At 41.9% G+C, this 19,737-nt stretch overlaps 1 protein-coding gene and 1 long non-coding RNA gene across 2 annotated transcripts in view; one reads left to right on the forward strand and one right to left on the reverse strand.

Annotated features, from left to right (window-relative positions):
• Positions 1 to 324: 324 nt before the first annotated feature.
• LOC127058916 (uncharacterized) lies at positions 325 to 2,396 on the reverse strand. Its single transcript, XR_007776494.1, has 2 exons — positions 2,248 to 2,396; positions 325 to 1,564 (listed from the first exon to the last, which is right to left on the reverse strand). It is a non-coding gene; the product is annotated as an uncharacterized LOC127058916 (long non-coding RNA).
• Positions 2,397 to 11,873: 9,477 nt separating this feature from the next.
• The window catches only part of DARS1 (aspartyl-tRNA synthetase 1), a 79,495-nt gene continuing 71,631 nt past the window's right edge, over positions 11,874 to 19,737 (forward strand). Inside the window, exons 1-2 of the mRNA XM_050969281.1 lie at positions 11,874 to 12,269; positions 14,082 to 14,139. Coding sequence (XP_050825238.1) covers positions 12,204 to 12,269; positions 14,082 to 14,139 — 124 coding nt within the window. The 5' untranslated portion in view covers positions 11,874 to 12,203. The remainder of the gene's footprint in view (positions 12,270 to 14,081; positions 14,140 to 19,737) is intronic.

The following is a 19,737-nucleotide window of genomic DNA, read 5'->3' on the forward strand; positions in this document are numbered from 1 at the left end:
ATTGACAGTTTCCAACAAAGCTGGAAAGATATGTGAGTGAAGAATATTTTAAATATTTTATTTAAACATCTTCCATGACATTATTCTTATCCACTTTTTGCAATTAGAGAGGGTTCAAATCCACAGAGCACAGAGGGGCTTAAATGTAATCATAAGAACATATTTAGTAAAGAAATATTCAGTGATTTACTGTTCCATATACTCCATGGTTAACTCAGACAGAGAAGCCATGCATAGTGAATTAGTTGGAATGTCCACAATGAATCAAAAAAAGATGTCATTCTAATGTGTGGTATGTACAAATTTCTACAAGCAACACTGTGGTCAGGTAAAGAATTTATTAAATCTGAAAGAGCAACAACAACAAAAGGGTAGCATAGGATTTATATAGTTTCATTTGTGAAAAAAAAAGATTAAATGATAATCAGTTACATTCGGTTCAACTTAGTTTCCCTACTACAGACATTGGGCCACATTGTCATCTTTTTTATCTGCTGTAGAGGGAAGCACAAAGTTGATGAAGAATAAAACCAGCAATTCAACATATGCTCCCTAGAATACCAAACAATGCAGAGGTTTCAAATGCCTGTGGATGGTGCTCTACAGCAATTGGGGGGCAGAAGGGGCAGCATTAGGAAGCAGCTGCTCTCTGTGGTATAAGGTATATGCTTGCATATGGTTCCCTGGGATCCCTGTTCCCCGTTTGCTCAGTTTATTTACCCCACTCTCCGCTCCAGCACTTTGTGTCAAGAAAGCTAATTCTCCAGCTGAGGAAATCTGAATGATGCTTGTGTGTTGATTTGAGGAGGGAGTGGAATCACTTGATATAATGACACAAAGTGCTCACCTTCCCACAAAAGTTATGTCTATGCTCTCAACCCCAATGGCCTATGGAGCAATGAATCTGACACAAGCACAACCACTAGTCTGGTGTTTCATATATTTCAGCATAGACAGTTCCCTATAGGATTACAACTAACAACATGAATACTCCTGGGATCCAAAGGCACGTTGCAAATTATATATATATATATAGTCCTACTAAAATGCTGCCATCTCTGGAAAAGTGGTAGAAATCAACCAGTACAACTGGATGAAGGGGAATTTAACTAAAGACAACAGGGAAAACTCCTGTTCCTACAAAAAGTGCCATGGAATATTTAAGGTTTGCAGACAAAACCTTGAGTTTTTTTAAGTCTCATTCAAAAACCCATAATAGCATAAAATCTCTGAAGAGTTAGACTAGGAAATATAGATTATAAATTTCCTGTTATTTGCAGAGTTACTTTCATGGTACAGCAGAGGCCAATTTTAAAGAATGAAATCTTTCCTATGGTACTTGAAAAGCAAGCACCTAATGTTCAGTTTGCAATGTTTTAACTAAGGCAATACATAGTTTGTTACCACTTACGTGTTAGTCAGTTATTCTCTCAATCTATGTACAGACTGTCTACGATTGCTAAACATATTATTTAATCATTCAAGTTTTCTGAATAGAATTGAAATATGATACTGTAAATTGTGTCACTTTCTTTGTGTTCTCTTCATACAATACCAGGAACATCTAAAGAACAAACAAAATTACTGCATACAAAATACTCAATAAAAATACTTTAAAGTTGCAAAGTGAAGCATTCAAAAAACAAGAAATGTCCAAACTAAAGTGCAGATCCTACAAAGGCTTAAATACATGGTTAACTTTATGCATTGCAAGTAGTCCCACTGACTTCAATTAAAAGTTAGTGGGACTTGAGTTTCAAAATCACTTAGGTTCTTTTGAAAATTTTACCCTAAACCCCTGTAAACTGATCAAATCAAAACCAATTTTCACCAGACCACCAAAAGGCAGATGTCTGAACTGGGATTATGTCTCTGTCAAATTTTAAATGTATAACATGTACTGCTAACACACTGGAGCTGTTCAAAGAAGGTCACAAGCATTCAAATTTAAAGGGTAAAAGTGTGTATTTCCACACTCCTTGATGGCTAACCTTTTTTTGCTCAAACTTAAAAATAATTGTTCATGAGCTGAGAACAAACATACAAAATTTCATCTCAAAAGATAAAAATTTAACAAAGTCATACGGATATTTAAAATAAAAAATATTGTTCAACCTTATCTACATATAATTAACCACATATAATCTCAGATGAGATGAGATTTTATTCTCTGATCATCGGGAAGACCAGGGACCAATTTGAGCTCTGGCATAAGTGGCATTAATCTAGTGAACTCAATGGAGTTACCTCGTTCACACCGAGATGATTTTGGCCTCAGGTGTATTTGTCTGACTAGGTCTGGCACTGAAAGGTTTCAACTGTAATGAGAGAGATTGCAGAATGAATCATATTACCTATTGGCTAAGTACTGCTTCTTGCAAGCTCTAGTAGTTTATCTTCACTATATGGTAATAATGACTTTTCTCAAGCACAAAGAATTATGGTTTTTATCAATGGTTCATTCCAAATACACACCCTTAAAAGAAATCAGCCTAAAGCAGGTGCATTGAGCTGTCAGACCTTGAAATTTGTTTTGAAACCAACCACCTGTTAGTGTAATTGTGTAGCTGTTTTTCCTGGCTTATGGGATTTTAGTTCAGCTGTTGTTCTCATGCTAGCATTTATTTCCTCTAGGAATCACTCAGTCCACTTCCACACTTCCACTATGTGACTAACATCTCGGGGTCTGATTCAATGTGTACATGTGAAAAGGTCTGTTGTAGTTCCCTTAATCAATAGCAGACTTTGTTTACAGATAAGTCGTATGATTTCTGTAGAAAAATGTAAGAACTGTATATTAAATCCTTTTTATTACATATAACCATTTACTCTTCTGAGTTCCTTGCTTGTTTTAGACAGGGACAAAGAACATTTACTCTTAATGGATGAGCTCAAGGATCACATTTAGTGTTGGTTCCTGACTTATATTTTACTAATAGAGTAGCACTGTTCCTGCCACTGTATCTAAGGCCTGATTCAGCATTTCCATTATAACCTTCCATTTCAAGGGGTTTATGACTTGACTGCAAAAGTTTATTCCAGATTGAAATTTAGCAGACAAAGTCTCAAGGCAAAAGCAAATTTAGCTGACAAAATCTAAAAGAAAATAAATCTATATTTGGGTTACAAGTATTAAAAAAATAACAGAAGGTGACTTAAGATGCTTGCTATGTTTCTATAACTCAGAAATGGCATTTTATAAATAACACTGTGCTTGTAATTAGTCTAAAATGGACAATAGTTGGCTTTGCTGTCTGGAAACGATTATAAAGTATTAGATCATCTATGTCAGAACTATCTTCCCAGGGTACAGGATCCTGATTAATGGGGCCCAAAAATGTACAAAGTACTACTCAGTACAGAAAAAAATAAGACAGAATCACTGCAGTGAAGATCTTAAAAACTAATCTCAGACATGACAAAAAGGGAGAGGTTACAATGCACAAGGGAGTTCTGGGGAGAATGGAGAGCGTCCACATCAGTAAGATTACATGGTTGTTCAGTGAAGGCTAGTGCATGGCAGGATGGAGCAAATAATTTTTTTAAGATGATAAAATAAATAGACTGAATTAAGTAGAAGATTTAAACAACAAATTCCTTGTATGCTTTATGAAAGTGGGTCTTCAGGAAGGATTTAAAAGAGGAGAAGCCAATGGGTTTGCAAACCAGCTCAAAAAAGTACACAGATTTATAAACGAAGTCTTTGCATTTATAAATAATAATTTAGTAAGTGAGCAAATAGACTTTTTATTGATATATGTTAATGTTTTATAATAAGCACACAATTAAAAAAAGATATAGCTCTATATCCATAAATGAGTTATTCATGTCATACAATGTGTTGAATGCTTTCAGAGATACTTATACAAACGATTGAAGAACTGATAAAAGTGCAAATAATAGAAACTTTAATGACAGTAAGCAATCTCTATAAAAGTGCACAGGGGAAATTTCAAGAGATCTTTCTAGTAACTGCACCCTCTGTATCCCCACAAAAGGGCCTGCCACAGTTTAGGGTTGCCAGTTTTGGTTGGATGTATTCCTGGAGGTTTCATCACATGACAATCTTTAATTAAAATTTGATCTTTATTTCCCAGAGGGTTGGCAACCCTAGCACAGTTCAGACCCTTTGTTTTCTGGATTGTTTCCTGCCAGCACCCTATTAGACACAAGTCCCTCTCCTCCCTCAACAGGCGGGGAGGAGGGAGACATAGGGTACCACAGTGGTAGTTTTCTTCCTGCAAACTGGAAGGCTCTCTGAGGCACAATGCCTTCCAGTAATCCTGCTGTAACCTTAGAATTAATTCAGGGTGCAAATCCACCTGTCATAGATAACAAGTTTTTACTCATCAACTACATAAATTATATAATAAACAAGTTTGGTGAATGACATAAGTATAATCACATAGACATGAAAACTTCATTCAAAATACAAATAAATAAAAGCATTAATGTAACTGAACCAAAAATAGATACATGCAACAGGAAAGTCCCTAGTGCTGTCATACTCACTCCTGGAGACCGTGGAAAACACAGATAGAAGGTAGTCAGTGGAGTACACCATAAGTGAGAAGCGACGTTCCAGCTTACACCAGCCTAGTCAATCCTGTTGTGCCCAACTAAGGTCAGGCAAACATCACCTTTACACAACTTTTCCCAGTCTATCCACACATATCTGGGACCCTCTTTGATGAGTTTTCAGCCCCTTGCCCATATGTGGTATTCCTACTGACCTTGTTTGGTATTCTGGAGCATCATAAACTTCTGAAGTCTTTCCCAATGTTTTCAATGTCAATGTGGTTTGCTCAATAGATATATCTACACAAAAATCCTCCCAAAAGCTACTACTTTAAACTTATTTTTGCTCATTTGTGATTTAGTTGTTTGTCACAAGCTACATACTGCTAAATTTTATGACCTTAGGTGAAGCATTTGTGTTAAGTCCAATAATTATTCGGGCTCAGGCCTCAACCTTTTGCCAACCTTATTAGGGTTGACAGCTCTGCAGGATTGTCCTGAAGTCTCCAGGAATTAAAGATTAATCTTTAATTAAAAAGTATGCCATGTGATGCAACCTCCAGGAATATGTCTAAACAAAATTGTCAACCCTAAACCTTATCTTGATACTATTTACTATTTTATGTGCTTCTCTACTCGTATTTCAACTATATGGAAATCACTTATAACTACTAACCGTATTATTATCACAATATATAAATTAAGCTTGCCTCGTAATCTCCAAAGGATCAGGCCATGGGTCACTGGTCAACAATGCTGAAATTGTGCAGCTTCTCCCTGCCCTCAAAAGTGGATGTAAACATGAAAGTATCCATCAAATAGCTCCTGGCATAAAAACAATGGAGTAAAATATTAGGATATGATTTTTTTTTTTTACAAACACACTGATATACAGAATCTGAGTCCAACTTCAAATAGCTGTATGACAGAATTAATGCAGAACTACATTTTTGTAAAACTGTGAAGTATTAAATCCCAGTTGGCTGCAGTTTTTTCACTGTTATAAGCAGTGATTAACTATGCATCATATGAAATTTGAGTTGTTTCCTCTCAGCTATTTGAAATCACCCTGGGACCCATTACAGTTGAAGTGCCAACAAGATTTTTCTCCTGTTTAATGTACCATCCATCACAGATCACAGTACATGTTGTTTTATTATTAAGAACTCTTCCAAAACTAATTGGGAAACTCAATTATCAACATCTTAATGAAAAAGATTACAAAACGTTGTATGAAGTTCTGTAAAAGAAATACCCCTTGCTTCTTATCTAAGCATGTATGTCTCCAAAGTTCCTGTTTTGTAGAAGTTTTATTAATTGCAAATGTTGTTTGTTAGAGGAAAACCATGTTTGAAGCTGTAAAACAAAGAGAATAGCTGTGGCTTTAATCCTTTGAATAAGGCTTTGTTTCCCATTGACTAAAAACTTCCTAAAGGAAGCGGAGCTGGGAAAATCCAGGAAGGATTTGGATTTGCCAGATCCAGTTCCTACTCAAATTTGGATGCAAAGCCTTTGTTATTCATTTGTGAAGTTTGTGATTTTTTTTTTTTGGATAAATTACAAACTACATACTTGCCAACATTTGAAAGTTATAAAAATAACTTAGCTTTCTCTCTCTGCCTCTCTCTCAAAACACACACACACACACACACACACACACTGAACTCTTTTTTTTTCTTAAATCAAATACTAATTCAAGTTTTCTTTTACAGATGCTGCAGGGAGAATTTATGTTCGTATTTGTTTGGTTGTTTTTAATTATTTGCAGGAGCATTCAGACACTGAGCTGATGAGGGCCATATAAGTGTAGTACCTAGATAGACGAATTTGGGGAGAAAAATACAAATGCAACTTTTTACCCCATTGAAACATGTTCTGTAGCATGCAAAATAGGAGAAACACTTTAAAATCACTTTTCATGACAAAGAGTGATTGCACACTAAAAAGTGCACTAGTTGGCAATAGAGCTGAGCTCTCTGAGGCCTTTCCAAGCCACCCCAATTTTTGTGTTTTCACGAAAACATTTTAATTCTGTACATGAGTTCAAAAACTTCCAAGATTTGATTAGCCAAAAGCATAGCCTCTTTGTAGTCAGAGCCTAAGCAAACATTCATTACTATACAGGGAGTCCCCTGCATACATTGGGGTTGCATTCTTGAAAAGGTCAATGGTACTGAAACAACGTATACTGGGGAATTTTTCCCCATCAGAAATAATGGAATAAGGGGAGGATGCGTTCACAACTTCACCACACTTGCCTATGACAATGCCTTTTTTTGCCTAAACAGTGTACCTTTTCATGACAGGTTATACATTACACCTTTTACACATAAAACATTGAATAAAAAATGTAGAACCCTACTAACACCGTTCAAACACATAGAACATTTTAATTCAGTAAATACAATACAGTAATACAGTATAAAACAGTGTATTATATAAAACAGCTAAACTTAGGTAGGGGTGGCAGCTGGGTTTTCTTGGGTGGGCTTTTTCATGGCTTTTTGGTTGTGGAAGTCTTAAAAAAAGATTTTATCAGCGTTTGCTCTCCTGCCTGAATTTTTGAACAATAGATCTCCCTGTAGCAAGCCACTGCATCATTGGCAGCCCTGGAGACTTTGGCAGACCACTCATGAAAAAGGATCATGGCTCTGTATCATTTCTGCCATCTCATCCAGCAATCCAAAGAAATGGGTGAGATCCTTTGTCGTCAGACTCCTGGCTTCCTGCCCTATGTCATTATCATTATCATTCTTGCTTTCTTTGGATATCCTTTGTCAGGCCAGCTCTATCAGTTCCTCATTTGTCAGTTGCTCAGTGTGGGTCCAAGAATTCCTGTACATCCGCCTCCTCGAAGCTGATACCCTTCACCAACTTGACAATTGCTTGCTCGAGAGAAGGAACGGCATCAAATCCCACGAAGCTGTGGACAGCATCTGGCCATGCACGGTGCCAAAGGCTGTTTATATATTGCCATGTGACCTCTTCCCATGACACATCAATGTTTTCCACGCCATTCAAGATGTTGTAGAACTTCCAGAACTCCTTTACACTAGGCTTTCCTTCACCTGCTGTCTCCTTAATCAGTATGGAGAATGTCCTCTCTAGGTAATAAGCCTTGGACGTGGCCGGCGGACATAAGTACAGTACTGTACTGTACAACAGGGAAACATGTTCCAATTCATGTTGGTCCCGATACATGTAAATGATGGCTATGTGGATCAGGAACAATGTAAATTGGAAAACGTTCCCCTATTGATGAGAGGGATATCTGAAACAGCAGATAAGGGGGAGATGTATACTATATCTCTGGACACTGCTGTCAGGGGCAGGGGCTAAACATGTACCCCTGTATCATAAATCAGATGACTTTTTAATTTTTGATCCTAAAAGGATTTAAAATTAAATGCCTAAGCTCCTTCCCCAAATACATTTTATATTTAACTCTCTGTTTCTGATTAATTAAAGTGCATGTTGGGAGATTAAAGGGTAACTGATAAAGTTTTATAGATTGTTACATAGACAGGGATTGATCATGTGAGGTGCTGAGCACCCTCAACTCATCCTGACTTCAATGGACTATGTGACTGCTCCACATCTTGCAGGATCAAGCTCTTAAGTACAAACAGCACTGTATTTTAATAGTTTTTTGTGATACTGATATCAACACAAGACCCAAGTTTTATAGCATTAGGCCAGCCTCCAGCATAGACCATTCATGCCTCCTAATAATGAGGAAAGGGAGCACATGTGTATCCTCTGAGAGAAACTTCCAGCCTCACCTCCCGGGGCGAGGGCAGCCAATCCCTCTGGCTCCAGGGGGGATGAGACCACAGGAGCGGGAAGCATGTGCTTCTGGGCCCAGCTGGGGCCAGCTCCAGCCCTGGCTGAGCAGAGGCCAGGGAACCTGCTTCTGGAACCTTCCCATCCTGCGCCCAGCCCGGGGACCGCCATGCTCTTCTCGTCTCAAGAGTTACCTGCCAATGGGGTGGGAGCAACGTCCTTCTCCCACTATGCCTCCTTCCGGCATGTTCGGTCCCTGCCCGATAGCTGTGCCCAGGGAGTGGAGCAGGATGGAGGCGCTTCTCATGCAGCTGAAGTGTTGTTTTGTGCAGCACGGCAGCTGCCTGAGGAGCGCCTAGCTGAGGAGATGGCAGTGGCAGCCTGCCCTCTCCACTCCCCACCAAACCGGGCTGCTGGGGACAGAGGCTGAATGAGCAGAAAATGTGCCGGGAGCGAAGAGGGGGTCTGGCTCACTAAGCCCCTTCCCCGGCAGCTGGGTCTGGGTGGGTAGCGGAGAGGGCGGGCCCCCACCACCACCTCTCCAGCCAGGCTATCTCTCAGGCAGCTGCCGCACTGCACAGAGCAGTGACCCGGAGCAGTTAACACGAGAAATGGTTGCTCCCACCCCTTCTGCTCCCCAGCTGGGCCAGACTGCCAGGGACGGGGACCAATCATGCTAGGGGGACAGATGCAGTGGGAAAAGGATAGAGCTCCTGTCCCTCCCCCTTAGCAGGCCAAGCAGAAATCTGGGGGAGCACTTGACCCCATAGATCCCCCCTACACATCACCTATACGCTGAGGATGCAAATGCTAGTATTTTAAATATCAAGAATATCAACATCTAAACACTAGCATTTGTGCCTAAAGATCAACTATGTCTGTAATATTGAATGCTAACTTTAAAAACTGAAGTCTATTAAATAAACATGAAACCTTTCAGTAGGGACACAGGGAGGTATAAATAAGAAGCGTACCTTTAGCAACACTGAAATGCAATGGAGTCAACGAAAAAAATGTTGGTAGGATAGAATTGTAAAATGATTAAATGTCTGCCAGAAAAACCAAACCTGGGACTGTCTATTCTAAACTGAGCAGCTAGGAATTCTACACTGCACTTCTGATCATAACACTTGCCAACTATCTTTCTTTTCAGATAGAGAAGCTAGTTTTAATTTAAACCCCAAACAGCTGACCAGATCTCATCTTGGCTTTGTGATTATGTGGCTGAGGCATAAATTATTTAGCACTAACACATGGTCTGTCATGTCTTGTTACTTAAGTGTAATATGCTTTTCATCCATGTATACTCAAGAGGACCATCTGATTGGCTGCTGGTGATGTTATCCCCATTTGGTAATCTGCAATGAATCCACAGGGAATAGCCAGCCCATTCTAGGCAGAGTTCCTAGTGCCTTTTTTACAGGTCTGTGCCTAATAACAGGTCTATTCCTACTCATCACTCTTGGGTTCACTGCAGGTGAATTAAATGGTTTTCAATAAAATTGCCTCAGTGAATGTCAACCATTTTCCATAACAGAAGGTGCAGCAGATGAGCTATTGTTTACCTTTAAATAATGTCCCTTCTACTTTTCAGCAAGCTTGACCTGAATTTTGTGCCAAGGGACCTGGATTCTGCAGCACTCTGGTGCAACTGCTTGGAAATCCTACAGCAGCTTTAAATACACAGACCATTGAGTTTTGTATTTAATCAAATATAAAAGTGAATACAGTTAGTACAATTGTCCTATTTTAATTTATGATGTCTTTATTTTCAGTGTGCTGGAGAATTTTGTACTGAAAATGCATTTCTGTATTGTAGGACATGGGGAAGATGAGATTTTTGGAAAGTTGGGGATTATGGCACATGGGGAGGTATGAGATGTGGTTTGGATTGTGGGAAAAGCACATTAGGTGGATGTTTCTTGTAAATGGATCAGCAATGAAACAGTTAATGCTGTCCTTTAAACTCCCACCTTTAGGATTCAGAGTTACTATCCTGTTTAATAGGGTAGTTCACTTAGAGCTATTGCTTCAAGCTGTTTGCAGACATAGGCAAACATCACTGCATCAGTTTGCACTTCAGTTTGCATTTGGTCAGTTCTGTGAAACTTTTTTTTTTTTTTTTTTTTTTTTTTTTAAAAGGAAAAAGCCGATTCTGCAGCAAATTCAGTGGTAGTAAAACTCCAGAGAGCAATGAGCCTTTCCAATATAGCAGCAAATGCACCTTTCATCTAGTGGCGAGTCACAGGATTTGCATTTGCTGTCATTAAGTGCAGCAGTAAGAACTGGGAAAGAAAAATCTGACCCCTCTTGAAAGTCTACATTTTTTGGGTGCTCTTACATTACCGTTAAAAGATAAAACTATCAATATACTAATTATCTAAACTTACCTCTCCACTAGACAGAAGAAAGTACCACAAAGACTCTCAAACTAAATTCCCTCTAAGCTGCACATCCATGTAAAAGGCTATCAAGGGCTACGGGGGAAGAGGCGCCTCTTCCTCGGCATTTGAACTGCTGTGGCCGGGAAGAGGCACCTCTCCCCGAGCCCATTGAGAGAAAGAGCTGCGTGGAGTCTTCTCTCCCTCCTGTAGCCTGCACCCCAAACCCCTCATTCCTGGCCCCATCCCAGGGCCTGCACACCCAGCTGGAGCCCTCACTTCTCACACCCCAATTCTCCGCCCCAGCCAAGCCCCATCCCACACCTCAAACCCCACAGCCCCACATGGATGTAAAAAATTAGAGGGAACATTGCTCTCAAGCAGGATTTTAGAGACAAGATGGGAGAGGTAACATCTTTTATGAGACCAACTTCTGTTGGTGAGAGAGATAAGCTCATACAGAGCTCTTCTTCAAGTCTTAGAACACGTGGTAACTGCTTATGCTAAACAATGTTTCCCCTTGCACATTTAGCTGTGACACTGAGTACCTTTCCCAGACCTGAAGAAGAGGATAGTGTAGCTTGAAAGCCTGGCTCTTTCACCAACAGAAATGGACCCAGTAAAAGATATGACCTCACCCACCTTATTTTTCTAATATTCTGGAACGAACAGGGCTACAGCAACACCGCATACAAACCAGATTTTCTCCCTTTTGCTGATGCCTTCCAACTGCATGCTGCAATTCAGGGGGCGAGGAAGGATTTTGTCTTGTGTGATGTATGTGAGTTCGCGGCTGCTACAGTCCATAACTCCGTGAGATGGAGCTAGAAAGGGAAATTACCACACGGACTGGAGCTGGGAGAAAGCCGGACTAGAGCTAGCACAGAGTACGCAAGGCAGGGAAGGATGAACACCAGTCACACAGCAAGAGCTTCGTTAGGCCAAACGTAAACACTCGAAACTCCAATTTAAACTGGACTCGCATGCTAACCAGCCCGCCCAGTCTTGGGGGGGGGGGGGGGGAAAGCAGCCAGGCACCAAACAGCTGGGCACAACCTCCATTTCTGGCATCAGCTGGGCGCTGGCAGCTGCAGGGGCGGAAGCACCTGGCTATTCCCCAGGCTGCGGGGCGCCCGCCCGCGGGGAGCGCAGACTGGCGCTGGGGGCCTGCTGGACAAGGCCGCAGCTAATGCCAGGGGGGCTGATGGTCCCCAGCCTCCCGGGAGCGGGGAGGAACCTGAGCGAGAGGAGATGCTCGCGGGGGAAGGAAGGCCGCGAGCGGGCTCCGCACTTCTCGCGAGATAACAGAACTCTCTGGGAGGATACGGCCGCAGGTAGATGTTCTCCCGTTGCTGACAGCTGCTCTCGCGAGCTTTGTGTGCCCGGAAACATTGCGGCCACGCGGCAGACCGGACGGAGTCGTGTGTGCGGCTAGAGCCGAGGAGTGGGGGTGGGGAGTGGGTTCGCCACGTCCTGTACGGGAGCCGCCAAGGGACAGAAGCTGCTGCAGGATCCGGCCAGATGCCCAGCGCCGCACGCAAGAGTCAGGAACGCGACCGAGCTAGCATGGAGCCGCCGCCTGCTGATGTGGGTCCGGGCGGTGTGAGGGAAAAGGCCCCGGGTCCGGGGGCTGGGCTGCCCGTCCCTGGAGGGGTGCTTGGGCTGCCGTGAGGGACGGGGGCACAACCCACCCCGGGAGGCCTTCGGGGGCTGCTGGCTGCAGAGGAGGCCCTGGGGGAGGGGAGGCAGGTGTACCTAAGGTTCTCCCCCAGGGCAGGGAGCGGGGAGCCAGTGCCCACACCACGGAGACGGCTTCGTGCTCGCGTCCCGCTCCCCCGGGCTCCCAGAGGAACTATGCCCAGCCTCCGGAGTTGGCCTGTCACAGGGGCTCCTCCCCCCCTTCCAGGGGACAGCTGCACCGCTATTTGGAGATCTCTGTGTTTATACGGCCCTTCTCAGGCTAGTGTCTGAGCTCCCAACAAACGAATGGCTTTTTATCCTTCATGGGGTTGTGTCATAGGTGTGTGTATGACCGGGGTCCTCACACGAGCAATTAGAAACACTCCAGTTATTCTCATGAGACAGTCAGGTACCAAATCAACACCTCAGTTCCCCGCACCAAAATATGAGTTATGGCAGCCTCCTGGTGGCCTGGGAAGCGTTTGTCTTACACTTTGAGATCACACAGGTCAAAGCTGAGGAGTGGTAAACCAAAGTCTTTTTTGCATATAAAGAAAACATTACCTTAGACTACATCAGGGGTAGGCAACCTATGGCACGCATGCTGATTTTCAGTGGCACTCACGCTGTCTGGGTCCTGGCCACTGGTCCAGGGGGCTCTGAATTTTAATCTAATTTTAAATGATACTTCTTAAACATTTTAAAAACCTTATTTACTTTACGTATAACAATAGTTTAGTTATATATTATAGACTTCTAGAAAGAGACCTACAAATGTTAAAATGTATTACTGGCATGCAAAAGCTTAAATTAGAGTGAATAAATGAAGACTCGGCACACCACCTCTGAAAGGTTGCCAATTGCTGGCCTACATCTACTGTACGCTTGAGGCTCTGAGATTGATCTACCGGTGGTCAATTTAGTGGGTCTAATGAAGACCCACCAAATCGACAGCCGTTCACTCTCCAGTTGACCCCTGGGTTCTACCCCCCACAAGAAGAGTAGGTAAGTTGCTGGGAGAAAGTCTCCCATCAACCCCACCTCATCCTGCAGTGTAGACCCTGCGGTAACTCAACCTAAGGTATGTTGACTCCAGCTACATTATCTTGTAACATAGGTCAACTTACCACAGTAGTGTAGACATAGCCTTAATAATGGCATGTGGGACAAACATCAATAACACGTACCCATGGAGTGACTTGTTTAATTTTTAAAATGTGAAAAAGGAACCCTTCATAATTAATTCTGGGCACAAATGGCTTCACTAAAAACAACAGAAACTGGTAAGCCTCTGTTAGCTGCAGTTAAATGTACACAACTGCCAAAATATTCCAATAGAATAAGAAACTTGCCAAATCTGTTCACTTGTCAGGCACATGCCTGAGTAAACTGATGAATTTTACATTGTTCCCTGGAGATCTGCAGATTTGGGCTCCAGGGGACTAAGAGGGAAAATGGATTCCAGGATTGGGATCCCTCTATTTATAATACCCTATTCGCATGCATTTAATCTTGTAGCAGTTGTCAGTGGTACATCAGCTCATCTTGGGTATCAAAATAACACATAGGGAAACTTATAGGAAATAGTGCTATAATTATTTTAGATTACCCTGTTGTCCTAACATGGGCCAGTTGACTATGCAATTATTTTTTACATGCTGTAGTATACATTTTTTTTGACACAAATAATTTTTGTTTGTCCCCTCCAACACCTTTTAGGATTATGCTAAGGAGAGATATGGCGTGTTACCACTGATACAATCACAAGAGAAATCAGGTCAGTTACAAAAACAAAACAAACGTCTAAAACAATTAATACAATGTTGGATACTTGCGGTGCCAGTTTTGAACTAAAACACTTCTTTGCTAGACTGTTTTTCTATCTCCCTTGTCACTACTTGTCTCTCTATCCATGTCCATTTATACTACTACATCACAGGTGTCAACAAAAAAAATTCATTCCAATTGTTATTGGAATTATTGCTTTGAAATGTTAAAGGCTCTGAAAGCATTTGCATTGATCTGCAAAGACAGGTGATGAAATATTAGACAATAAAATATGGATGTCACTCAGGCCAGATCTACACGTAAAATGTAGGTCAACATAACTACGACACTTGGGTATGAAAATCCAGTCCCGAGTGCTGAAGCTATGCTGGCCTAACCCTTGAGGTAGATGCAGCTAGGTTGATGGAAGAATGCTTCTGTCGACGTAGCTTCTATCACTCAGGAACATGGTGTTCCTACAGAAATAGAAAAATCCTTTCTGTTACTGAAGGCTGCATCTACCACAGGGTTATATTTGCGTAGCTACAGTGCCACAACTATGCTGCTATTGTCCATGCAGTGTGGACCTGGCCTAATTTGTTAAAATGTTAATTCTTTAGCAAGGAAAGGTCCACAGATCTCACGCTGCCTATTCAGCTTGTTTGCAGTACTGGAAGTAGAGACAGATCTTTCAGTCAGTGAAGCAACCTATATGTCCCTCGAAGAACCAAGAGTTTTTCTCTTTGTCTCCCACTGCAAGCTTGACTCTTTCTCAGGAATAAAATAAAATTGCCTTGCACGTTACTGTTCTAACACTGACTTAGTGAAATTTAAATTAATTCAGCAAGTCCTAGGAAATGGAATAGCGTTTGTTCCCTTGGTTTGGAGTAAGCACTCTGATGAGATATTGCAACAGCTATCTAGCCATAAAACTATATATGTACTTATGGCCCTCATCACAGTACATGAGCACCTAACAAACATGGATTTTTATTCTCACAACACCGCTGTGAAATAGGGAAGTATTCACATTTTACAGATTGGGTTCTGAAGTACAAAGAGACTAAGTGACTTGCCCAAGGTGTCACACAGTCTGTGACAGAATGAGGAATTGAACCCAGGTCTCCTGTGATCCAGCGCTTAACCACTGGACTAGTCTCTGCTCATAGCCTTAGATGCAAGAAACTATGGCAGAAAATAGTAAAACTTCAGGAAAAACCTGCCCCTTGAACATATCCTCCATAATGAATCGTATAAAGGGAGATCTTTGCCTTTTCTGCAGAGAGACCAAGACTTGGCAGTTGCTGCCTCTCCAAGAAATTGATTGTGTGGGTTCTCCTCAGGGAAATGCAGAGCAAGGCAAGCAAATGAGGAGGGGAGGAGAAAGAGCTACAGGAGTAGCAGCAAGCAGTGCCTCCCTAAAATGGATCAATGGCTACATCTACATTATGAGCTGGGAGAGTGAGTCCCAGCTTGCATACACATGCTTGTGCAAGCTCTCATCTGAACTAGCACAATAAAAATAATACTGTAGCTGCAGCAGCACAGGCAAACTGTCCCACGTACAAGCCTGCATGAAACCTATGGGTACATACTGGGGGGTGGCAAACCTATGCGGCTGCTGTTCTCAAGCCAGAGAATCCAAAGGCTGTAGGAAGCTGCTGGATACTACATCCATAGCCACTGCTTGTGGTTGCAGCTCTGCACAAACTATATGGGGTCACCGAAGGACAAGGAACTGACATATCAAGATATACTAACAGAGAAAAGGTGATACATGTTTATGGGCCAACTCCATAAGGATTGCCCAAGCTGCTTTTCCTCCTGTGCCCTTCTCCAGGGGGATGCTGACTACCCAGCAAACAGATCTGGTGTTCCAGAGCTTCTTGGTTTGAAGATTTGCACCACAATAGAGTCCCAAGAGCAGCTCCCTCCTGCTAGTTTCAGACCTTCCACCAAGCAGCCTTGTGGACCTCCTTACCTTGATAAGGCGCAGTACCCTTCTTTGCCTTTCAGGGAAGACCCTGCACCAGAGATCTCAAATCCAAAGAAACCCCACCAGAAATGCTGTGAAGTGGGAAAGTGCAGGAGCTATGGGAAATTCAATAGATTCTGCTTATTAGCAACACCTTGGTTACTAGCAAAAAGTTGCCATTATGCAGCAGTTGCCAATAAGCAGAGGGCAGGTTTGTGGGGCTGCAGCTGGGGAAAGAAGTGCTGGGATGTGCCTTCCCTGGCTGAAGGCCCTTCAAAACTGCCTATGGATAGGGAACTGGAACCTCGATGCCCAGGCTTTCAGTGGGGAGGAGGGGTTGTGGGCAGGGCAGCAGCTGGGGAGCATGAGGGCAGGTCCCTCTACCTGTTGTGGGTCTGGAGGGAAGCTGTGAGCAGGGCAGCATCGGTATGGGGTATTATGCAGCTTCATGGGCCCCCAGCACCCCTACTCTCTGTGGAAAGCCCTGGCATCCAGGCTGCAGCTTCTCTCTCTGCAGCTGCCCAGCTTACAGCCTCCCTCTCCTAGTATGCAACACTGGGACTCCAGCAGGGGCTCCCCCATTAAGTGGGGTACAGGTATCCTAGCCCCTTATTTCTGTGTTCTTGATGCAGGCAGATTTGTGGCATGTTCTAGCACTTCTTTCCCTGACTCTAGCTCTGCAAACTTGCCTGTATCTGGGCCCTTCCCCCCCCCCAAATAATGTTCTCAGCATCGAGCATTGCCAGTATCCAAATCCATTCCACTTGGTATTGGAGGAGGTCGTCAGATCTGAGTGGGAAAGCCCCTCAAAACCAAAACAGCTCACAGAAGAAATAGGAAACTCTATAATCACAAATCTAAGACTAAGGTAGATGCCATTTTCTCATTCTTAGGCCAGGTCCACACTACAGCGTTAAATCGATTTAACGCTGTACCCGTCCACACTACAAGGCACTTAAAATCGATTTTAAGGGGTCTTAAAATCGTTTTCTGTACTCCAGCTAAACGAAAGGAGTAACCCTAAAATCGATATTACTAAATCGATTTAGGGTTAGTGTGGATGGAAATCGAAGTTATTGGTCCCATTCTTTTACTGAGCTACCCAGAGTGCACCGCTCCGGAAATCGATGGTAGCCTGGGACCATGGACGCACACCACCGAAGTAATGTGCCCTAGTGTGGACGCGTAAAATCGATTTTATAAAATCGATTTTATTAATTTCGATTTTACTCTGTAGTGTGGACGTGGCCTTAGTTTAGAATGTGGCAGCATAGGAAGGGAGGCCTCTTACCAAAGGACTCCACTGACAGAAGAGTGGTCTTATAGCTTAAAGGAAATTATGAGTCTGGTTTGTCCCTAACAGCATCAGCAATATCTATCCCATGGTATCTACTCCATGGTATCCTGCACAGTCTTGGAGGAACTACCACTCAAGACAAGAGAGCCCATAATTTGGGTGCTTCCTTCTTGAAAAAGTTTATAGTAACTGTTCTTCTCTGATGTCCATATGGACACACTTCCCTTCTCAACCAGAGTCATGAATTACAGCATGCTATATGTAGTCACATGTGGCTTTGCATGTGGAAAATCATCATAGAAGGTAAACAGCTTCTAGAAATTGTTTAGAAAATCATTGGGTAAAATAGTGCCAGAGACACCAACAGAAGCAAATAAATAAATGAAAAAAAAAAAAGACAGTGACTAGACAGCACAGGAAGAAATACAGACCATTCTACAGAGAAACATATTTTTTTAGGAATCATCCTAAACAAAGCATGACATAAGGGACAGATTGTCCTACCTTACACGAGAAGAGATTGCAGACCAGTGATCCTAGATTTCCTGTATGATCCTTCAGAATGTGGCAGGACCTGCAAACCCATCAATTTCCAGGTGGATTAAATGATGTATATTGAAGACATACAAACCATGGAATAGGATTCCTCTGTCGTAAATTAGAACAAACTCCTTAAGATAAATAGCCATGTTCTTGCCCAAAAGAATCTTACAGACACATATGATGGCCATATGGTCATCAACCTATGGTTTGGCAGGATAGTGCCTGGTGCTGTAGTTCTTCAGTAGATGAGTTCAAGTATGAAAAAAGAAAACTGTGTTTAGTTCATCAAAATTAATACCCTGACCCCCAGAAATTCTCTTACTTTTAAAATCCCAGTGTGAGGATTTGTGGATTTTGCCTCACTAAAAAATAGGACATTTTGTATATGCTTATCTGAAAATGTTTTCTTCAGATTACAAGGTCCACAGAATCAACGTACCTTAGAAAAGTTGGATTTATAAGGAGAAACAATATTCATTTAAAAGAAAAACAGTGGAAAAGTACTTTCTTGTCTACATGTTCAGCTGCTCAGATCTTCTCACAAGTCCTTACAATTGTAGTTTGCTCTACAATATTTCTCCCTACAGTTGAACCATGTCATCATTTCCCTGCTAAAAGCTTTTGTACTTTAAAGAAAGTGTTTGGTGATCACTGTGTGTCAGAAGGGCACAGTATAAAAACATCTAACTGTCTTAATATGGTAAACTGTGGAGTATTAATACTGTCTCTTCCTTGCCTCTCATTATGGATTAGTCCTTACACATCCTACTTGATCTCAGTGTGACACTGAATACTGTTGCTCATGCTATTTATCCAGCACACTCCTCTTTGAATACTTCCTTTCCACTGTCTCATTTCGCTTTTCCCTATGAAGTGCCTTTAGGTTTTTGCCAAGAACCAAAGAAATTGACCATCTCCTCCACCAGCATTAGGTCAAGGCCTTTCTTTTTGTCTCTATTATCCATTGGCTTCTAACTCCCCACTCTAAGTTTAGATTCTGAAACTGTCTGTTCACATGGATAAAAAGTCCTTTTTGGCTTGTGTCTTTATCTGTTTTTGACTAGGGTTTTTACTTAGCTCTCTTGACCCCGGACATATTTTTTCCCCATATTTCATGTATTAAGTTTGTTCATTATTTTGGAACATTACTAGAATACATCCTTCTTTGACCCTCAGTCACTTCCCAACTTGTTTAATGAAATTGCTTGTCCTTAAATTTAGTGGTATAAATTTTCAAAAGCTATTTTGAATACTTCAATTTTTTAGTGCCCTCATTTTGAGACATCTTAGTTGAGTAACCAAAATCAATAGTCACTTGACAATTAGCCCGAAAGGTACGGAATGATACAGCCAATTTATTTTCCCAGTCTAGGAAACAGGACTATTATTATCCCACTATATTCATGGATTCCTATTTCTCTCCAAATCTAAGTCAAAATTGTTCTGCTACTTCACACAACATTTTCATAGGTATTCCTCTCTACTACACTGATCTCAAACCCGTCTCCTCCTTTGATCATGGTCTGTTTGTAACTCTATAAATTCAGTCTCTCTTCTGCTAATGTTGGCAACCCTGCGGCTATCTGATGTTCTCACGTCCCATTAAATCATGTCTTTAGAAACTTTCCTGTCTGCTTCAGGCTGTGACTGCTAATTAAACCCAATTGACTTTCCCTCCCTTTAGCCCATTTCCCTTTGCTGTAACTACTTGCATCTTTACAGCCTTTGAATTTCAGCTTTTTTTTTTACACAACCTTCATCAGTCATCTTCCACTCTCTGCCTTTTATATTTA

The sequence above is a fragment of the Gopherus flavomarginatus genome, chromosome 10 (assembly GCF_025201925.1).
Source record: "Gopherus flavomarginatus isolate rGopFla2 chromosome 10, rGopFla2.mat.asm, whole genome shotgun sequence".
Classification (NCBI taxonomy): Eukaryota; Metazoa; Chordata; order Testudines; family Testudinidae; genus Gopherus; species Gopherus flavomarginatus.